Below are 8,828 nucleotides of genomic sequence, written 5' to 3' on the forward strand. Positions count from 1 at the left end.
CAAGCTCAACTCCCAGTCCTACTGCCAGTTTCTGGAAGACACCTTCTTCAAGCAGTGGTACAGGAAGAAGTCTGCATCCTTCAAGAAAAACATGATTTTCATGCAGGACAATGCTCCATCACACGCGTCCAAGTACTCCACAGCGTGGCTGGCAAGAAAGGGTATAAAAGAAGAAAAACTAATGACATGGCCTCCTTGTTCACCTGATCTGAACCCCATTGAGAACCTGTGGTCCATCATCAAATGTGAGATTTACAAGGAGGGAAAACAGTACACCTCTCTGAACAGTGTCTGGGAGGCTGTGGTTGCTGCTGCACGCAATGTTGATGGTGAACAGATCAAAACACTGACAGAATCCATGGATGGCAGGCTTTTGAGTGTCCTTGCAAAGAAAGGTGGCTATATTGGTCGCTGATTTGTTTTTGTTTTGTTTTTGAATGTCAGAAATGTATATTTGTGAATGTGGAGATGTTATATTGGTTTCACTGGTAAAAATAAATAATTGAAATGGGTATATATTTGTTTTTTGTTAAGTTGCCTAATAATTATGCACAGTAATAGTCACCTGCACACACAGATATCCCCCTAAAATAGCTAAAACTAAAAACTACTTCCAAAAACATTCAGCTTTGATATTAATGAGTTTTTTGGGTTCATTGAGAACATGGTTGTTGTTCAATAATAAAATTATTCCTCAAAAATACAACTTTCCTAATAATTCTGCACTCCCTGTAGTTCTTTGGGTTTGGTTGTCGTGTTTATCATCCCTACCTGTGTCTTCCCTCTGTGCTCGTGTTCGAGTTTGTGTTGTAAAACAGTCTGCGTGTTTCCTGTTTTACTTTGTAGGTCTGCTTCTCGTTATGTCCATTAGTTTCAGCTGTGTCCACCCCTGCATGTCATCTCCTCATTACCTGGTGTGTATTTATAGTGTGTGTTTGCCTCTGCTCGTCGTTGGATCGTCTGCGTTTCTCTGTGTAACTCCGCGTAAGTCAGTGTGTTCTACGTCTCTCTGCATCCTCTGTCCCATGTTCAGGTCTGTTCTTTAGTTTCCTCCAGTTTAGGTCTCGGTTAGCTCCCCACCCTTCTTTGCCTGTTTTTGTCACTGCCACTTCTGTAAATAAACGTCACTCTCATCACCAGTCAACTGCCTGCATTTTGGGTCCTTTTCCTCCTACGCCACACGGCTCGCCCCAGCAGCCGTGACAGCTTTGCTATAAAATAAGTTAGATCTGAAAACAAAGCAATTACAGAAATTCTGAAGAATTTTCTGTTCATTTCAAGAAAATCCAATGATGATTCAGCTCTGGTGATATATCACAATTAAACACTAATCACAGTTTTTTTTTTTTTTTTTTAATTTCTTTTAATGTTCGGTTTTTATATAAGAAAAAGTATTAAACAAGGACAAGATTGTATGTATAAGTTAACAAGGATTCAGTCTGTTTTGTCAAGAACACATAATAAACACAGTATTATATTTTTGTAATATTGTTTGCAATGCTAAAATAATAGCAGAAAATTTTAACTGTTAACAATTACAACTAGTTTTCTTAATCTTGATTATCTGAATAATCTTGTGTTTTACACAACTTATAATAAAACCTTTCCATCTTTTAAAAAGCTGTAGAAAAAAAGGAGGTAAGAAGATGTCAGTCATATAAATTCAGTGCACATGTCAGCAGCAATTTGGCAGCTGCTAAATTCTGCAACTAGCACTGAAATGTGGGTCTTAGAAATGTATGAAGAGGTCTGCTTTGGTGTTATACTCTTTAACTGCTTTTAGATGAACAGTAAAGTGGTTTAATGCTGGGAAGTAACTATGACAGCTTTAACAGCCGCACTCTTCAGTAGCCCGTATGGCACTTCTGGTGTAAAATAGTAGATAATGTCTTTATCCTGTGGGTCAGTCTTTCCCACTGGGATTGTTCTGTCGACACAGTGTGGAGAAAGTGTTGAATCCTTTGTGGTAAATGCTGTCTCTTAAAGACTTTTTTAGATACTCTGATATATTATTTGGTAGAAGCTTGTATATGAGCCATTCTCCAACCCGAAATCGTTACGTGTACACTAAAACACACAGTATTGTCCTGACTCGCTATCAGCATTAAATTAAATTACCTTAATTCTGTGATTTTTCGTGCCAGTAAATATCCTGAAACCTGTCTAGATTTCTAGACTTCCTGCAGGGGATACCGAGGCATGTTTATCTCTTGTTTTCATACCTTTACATAAGTATTTGAAGATAATGAAACGGAAAAGATCACTTAAAAAATGAAGAATAAGCTCATCTTATTTCCCAGAAAGTGTGTGAGAGATGGGGATAAGAGAGTCTCGGAAACACCTGATTAGATTACCCTTCCAGACTGTGTTGAGGCTTCGGGCTGTGGCTTCCATCTCACCATTCACCTCAGCTGCACTCTCCTCCCTCTCTCGTCTTTCTCTTCCTCCCTTCATCCAGGTGCTCCAGTACCTGCAGAGTAACAACTCCCCCTGTAGGATTAAGCCAGGAAAATCTCTGAGCTATCTGCAATTACTGGCTGCAGTTCATCGAGGCTTCACTGAGACTTTTGAGGTAAGTAAAATGCTGCCGTGCATGTTTTCCATGGATTAGTATTCAATTTTCTTTCATTTGTCACGAATTAAGTTATCATGACGGTATTTTAAGGGTTATTGATGAGTAAACATTCCAATATTACAGCTTATTTGTGACATGACATTCAAATAATTTCAAGGTTTTCCTATCCACTTGAAATCCTGCATTTCTAATCAAGTCAAAATTCGACATGAGCATAATTTTTCTTCTCTCTGCTTCATTCATACGTTTTATTTTTTCTTTGTTTTTGTTTGTTTGTTTTTATTTATGCAAGCTGTCTCATACTTATGTGGGTCATCAAATGTGAAAGATCTATGTCAACTCAAAACATAATGACATGTAGATGAGATGTTATTGATCCCACGCTGGGGAAATGTACTGGTTACATCAGCTCAAAGCAAGAAAAATCTAAAAAGAATTTAAAAAAAGCTACTGGTATCATGTGTGTCTGTGTGTGTACAGCATTGAATTGCTTTGCATTGCACATGTTCAGAGAAATGTAGAGCACCAGATTATGGTACAGTGCATTATTGTAAGCCCCAGCGATAGCCTGGCAACATGTACAGGGTGTCCCCTGTTTCTCACCCTATGGTAGCTGGGATAGGCTCCAGCTCTCCCAGAAGAGAATAAATGGATGGACTGATGGCATTATTTTAATATTTGTTTATTCAGCCCCACAGCACTGTACCTTGTTTTTGAACCTTTTCTCGCTCCTGTAAAACATTTCAGCTTCACTGATATTTGGAGATTTTAGGACGAATCCCGATACGCAGCCTTACACATGCAAACCATGTCATCTGCATAATAGCTTTTATGTCTTCCTTTCACCTTTGAAACAAGCAAACATAAAAGAGTGCATATGAATCGTAATAGCTTGAATATGCTAATTTAAGTAAAAAGAAAAAAGTGTCTCATCCCCAAGAGACAAGCAAAAGAAGATCCGTGGATATGACACTCTGTGGGTGGCTCCTATACAGTAGATATTCTATATTAGAAAAAAAGTGTTGTTTACGCCAAAAAAGCATGCATAATAGCTTAAACTGTAAGCCTGGAGTTCCTGGTAACCAAGAAAGGGACTGAAAAAGAAAATTATACATACTAACGAGGCACAAAATATGCGCATGGCAACTTGTGGCTTGAGAAAGAAATCATAACCAGCACTACAGATCCCCTACAGTGTGTTTTCTGTCATAAGGTATTAGAAATATGTGCTTGTTTAAATGTACGGTATTCCCTTTAAGCTTTGCATTTTTTCCCTATGTGCATTTTTTCCATATGTGTAAATGCCACATATATGTAGTAAATGCCACAAATGCATTTACTTAACACTTTATCTTACATCAAATGGATTTTAATATCACTTCTTCCGTGTGGATAAAATAATAAAGAAATAGCTTTACTTTAAAAAGACGCGTACTGGTCCACACACAATAGTACGTAAATGTAACTTTTGTCTGTGAGCTGGCTTCGGTTGTTTCTGGCAGGCTGTGATATTCCAGATGGTGGCTAGTTTCCCTTCCAGCAGTCTGTCAGGCTTGGCTCCGAGCCACCTGTGAGTAAGGTAGGGGCAGGTGAGGACAACTTGGCAGGAAAACACACTGTGATACACAATCCCATAGGAGAAGCTGTGGGATTTAACAGAGGACCGGGATCAGTAGGAATTAATTTCAGCATTGGCTTTATTCCTGCAATACATTTTACAAACAAGAGTATCAGTTAGTGCAATGTTAAATTCCTTGAAAATATAAAGCAGTATTCCAGCCTTTTCCTTTTGTGAAGGTGTTCTGCTGCTTTTTGACATAGTCTGTACAAGGACTGGACCTAGAAGATTATAATCCCTATGGACGAGTCTATGGAATGTTGGTCAAGTTAGAAATATAAACAGAGAAACCAAATGTGATGACATATAAAATGTATTGTGTTTCTAGCATATAATGTTGGGACCGTCAGTAAAACATCTTTGTCTTTAACCCTCTCAGGCTCAAATTAAACTTTTTGTTGCTAATGTACAACCAAGTCCTGCAGTGGTATGTCTGAGTAAAAAGAACTCATAAAATATGTATGTGGGGTAATCAGGTTGTTAGTTTTTAACTGTTGCAAATCGGCAACGCCTGCCTTGAGAGGGTTAAGAAATTGATCAGTGACTGCACTTAAGGGGACACGGGGACTCTTACAAGGAGGGTAAAATGTACAAATCCCCTCATAATCCTGACGTCTGTTTTCTAAATGCTTACTACTTTTGTATTCCTACATGCCATTTAACCTTTTTGCATTCTAAAACCTTTCAACCTAAAACACTTCAGAGGTAAGTGATGGTTTTTTTGGTACATGGTCCCTTTCTGTTACCATTCCTACAAAATTATCTTTTTCGTCATGGTCCCCAGACCCCACTTTGAGAACTGGTGATATAAGCAAACCCTCGATGATCCCGCTCAATAAGCCCCGAGAAAAGAAGCAGGCTGACACCCAGACTGCAGGTTTTCATCAGGTCACAGTTAATATACAGAATCATTCGCAGAAATTGAGCCGATAATCCTTCATTATAACTGCAGTCACAGTACATTAAGGCGTTCTGCTTAGAAGTGTTTGGCAGCTGCACTAAAACAACTGATTCTCCAGGCCAAATAAGGGCATCAGAGAAACACTAAAGCTCTCATATTTATTTAGCTTTTTTACAGTTTGATGTTGACATGTGACAATTTAGATCTTCGCATTTCGGCTCGTGACTGCGTATCATCTGGATGTAATTGTAATCTTGCTGTTTTGGCTTAAATCTTCAATTTCCTGCAGTCTCCATCGGACGTAAAATAGGATTACAAGCAGCCGTGGGATGCTTTTATGTTTCAGCGTGTATTTTTATGTGCAAAACCTGAACATATAAGAAATATATTACATCTGTAATCTAACCTACCCTCATGTTTGTTTTAGCATTATCTGCTTTTGTATCTTTTATATTATACTGTATAATATATTATACTGTCTACAGCTTTTACTGCTGCCTACTTGGTCACAAGTCCCTTGGAAATATGCTTAGTGGGTCTCATCTCATCAAATCTGGGCTAAACTGATTGGATAAAATGGAATACTGGTGGTTACCTTTAATAATAAAATGCAATACAATAATGCAGACATATGTATTGTAATGTGATGTTTATGTTTTACATTTGTCATACTTTTATTGTTGGACATGGGAAGTATTTATATCGCAGAGCTTGTAAAAGTGTGCCTGTGGCTCTTTGCAACCACAACAGAATTACGTTAAACATATTGTGAGAAGATGTAAACTGTCCAAGTCGATTGTTTTGGTAACTTTTAATGTAATAAAAATCTAATTTTACCCTATTATCCAATTGTTCTTGAGGTGCTGCAATAATATAAACTGTGCATGACTGCGATCATGACCCATCGGATTGTAATCATATAAATGCATCAGTCACACAGAGACGACACACATAGGATGATGATTTTGTACTGATGGTTTTAGTGCTGCATCCTCAACAAGTAAAATGCTGAAGTACAATCAGCGCCATGTTCGCTCTCTACCTAACTTACCTTCTTTTAATGAAGTTAGTCTGAGTTTACAACATTGGACCCTCGGGCCAACTTTGTACTTCAGGGTTATTTTCATCAGTGGTGTCAGCTCAGGACAAGGCAGCAGATCTTTCCCGAAATGTCTCTGGGGAACAACCAATGTCTATTTTCCTTGAAATCATCCTCTTCTGAAAAAAAAACAGACTTGTTTACACTTGGCCCTCCGCTCACCAATCCTTCGTGACTTCATCTTCACCTTTAGTAAGATCAAGATTTAATACTCTTTCTGCAAAGGGAGATAAGCTACTACAGCCAACTGTTACAGGAAGACAATGACATCAAAAACAAAACACTCATTACTAACAGGAAGTTTTCCAGAAAGCACGTGCAGTAATAAAAAAAAAAAAAAAGAGTCAGTCCCTATTTTCTCTCTCTATCTTTCCAAGTGAAGAGAATTTGCAGACAGACACACACACATACGTACACACCACTTTCTCAAATCCAATCTGTTCAGTGCGGAAGCATGAAGTCACTACACTGAATAACTGCATAACTAAAACTGGCAGATGAAATAAGATATAAATAATGAAATAAATCACATGTTGACTCTTTCTGCAAAATTTGCTTGATTTTTAGTTACAGAATTTCCAGTTAAATTTCGAGTATTAACCTACTTTTACACAAATTGTTTTTTATTTTAAGATTGTTTTGATCCTCCATGCTACACTTCATGAACCATGACTGTATATTAAGGCCAGTGGGATTTTAATGCCTGCAATGATGATTGTACGCTGTAGTATATATTTATATTCTAGTACTATGTAAACTTTCCTTACTAATAATATGGACAAATTTCTCTTATATTCTTAAGTGTACATAACTTATACATTCTATATCTTAGAAGTGATTATTCTATTCTATTCTATTCTCTTCTCTTCTATTCTGTTCTATTAACAAAGATATTCATTTATTACTGTTTGATGTGATGCCACATATATTTAAGTAAAAAACAAGTATGATATCTACTTAATATAAATAGAAAACATTTAAAACTTGCCACCTAAATATGATAAATTCTCACAATCTTGGGTATTCATTTACAGTGCTGTAAAAACTCACCCCTCATTTCTTTATGATATCATATTTTACCTGGAAAATGCAGTGATTTATTGGAACATGTGTAAACAAATATGGAAATATAGCAGATAAGATACAATACCAGATGGTATCAACGGTGGGTCAAAATCTGATACGTTTCTTTTTATGACCCCATCAAATTTGGGAATAACACCAACACCACTGGCTGAAAGGGAGCCACAGATCATGACAGAGTCTCCACAGTGTTTTACAGATGGCTGTAGACACTCATTGCTTTACCTCTCTCGTGACCTCCACCATGATTTGAACTGTTGTCACTGTTTTTTCAGTCCAGTTCTGGTATAAACTGGCCTTTGTATAATTCAGCCTTTTCTCCCTGATGATTTTTGATGAGGCTTTAGTTAACATTACTAGTACTAGTCTATATACTGTAGTTTCTTTTTAGGCCTGCCACTTCTTGTTTTGTCTCCAATATGTCCAGTTTCCTTCATTTTTTAATGACATACTGCACATCGTACTGAAATATCCAAAGTTTTCAGCTAATAGCTTTTTGGAAATCACGTTATTGGTGAAAAAAAGTCACACCTGTCAAACTTTTATCGTTGGCATTTTTGTTTTTTGTTTCAGCTAAAGAAATTGGAAAGTGGAAAATATGTGCGTCTGCAACACAGCCAACTGGCAAGGAAAAACAAACAATCTCCACATAATCAAGTCAGGTAATATATTGGCTCTCTTTTTGCAGTTTTTATATTGGAAAATAACAAAAACATCAATAATGATAATAATGACAAACACTGATTGCAAACATGTTTCACAAAAAGCATTGATAAATTCGTCATATCGCGGTGCTGCTGTTGCTTGAAGCAAGACCGACATTTTCTTTGCAATGTGTGTGTGAGGGATTGATTATGAAAAATTTCCATTTGGTTGAGATGTGAATGATATTGGCTTTTATTTACAGCGAATGCATCCAGGCAGTCTGGATGGCCTGCACTTCTGCATCAGTGCTGAGGTGCTTATAGTTTTAAGTGGTACTGCAGATGTTTCTGTGCATCTTCTTCGACTACAGCAAGCGATTTTCAGTGATCTGCCTCCCCCTTGTGGCCAAAACAACGCACTGCCAGAGGTTTTACTTGCCTGTTGACGTTAAAATTTAATCAACGTTTTAAGTTGATGCTGGCTGTAATTTTGTCCCTTTTTGCTTTTAAATAGAACATGCAGGAAAATTAAAGACAGCTATATGCCATTTGACACAAACTTATGGATGTAAAATATGTATTTTTATGGCAAAAAAGTATTCAATATATATTATTATGTTATATAAAACAGTTATCCAAATTGTGCCTTTAGTTATATTTTGTATTACCTCAGATTTATCCTCATTTCAGTTTATAGTAACAGAAATTTAAGCTGATGAATCTGGTGTTTGGAAGTGTATCCCTGTGTGGCACACTATTATAATCTGTATTGATTTACACGCATGATTGTAAATTTGTAAAAAAATAAAATAAAATAAATAACCCATGTCCCTGATTAATCAATGATAAGTTTTTTGTGAGCCGATACTTCATACTTCATCGCTGCTGTGGTAAATGTGCATATCACG

General features: G+C 37.0%; 1 protein-coding gene across 2 annotated transcripts in view; it reads left to right on the plus strand.

Moving 5' to 3' along the window:
* The window catches only part of LOC146366023 (uncharacterized), a 32,900-nt gene extending 24,160 nt beyond the window's left edge, over positions 1-8,740 (plus strand). For both annotated transcript variants that reach the window (XR_014798583.1, XM_084914459.1), the window contains exons 2-4: positions 2,459-2,572; positions 7,850-7,938; positions 8,184-8,740. Coding sequence is in view for 1 of the 2 variants with exons in the window: in XM_084914459.1 (XP_084770585.1) it covers positions 2,459-2,572; positions 7,850-7,938; positions 8,184-8,244 (264 nt within the window). In the remaining variant the exon portion in view is untranslated. The remainder of the gene's footprint in view (positions 1-2,458; positions 2,573-7,849; positions 7,939-8,183) is intronic.
* The last annotated feature ends 88 nt before the right edge of the window (positions 8,741-8,828 follow it).

This window comes from Perissodus microlepis, chromosome 19 (genome assembly GCF_051167445.1).
Source record: "Perissodus microlepis isolate ML-2025 ecotype Zambia chromosome 19, ASM5116744v1, whole genome shotgun sequence".
NCBI classification, from domain to species: domain Eukaryota; kingdom Metazoa; phylum Chordata; class Actinopteri; order Cichliformes; family Cichlidae; genus Perissodus; species Perissodus microlepis.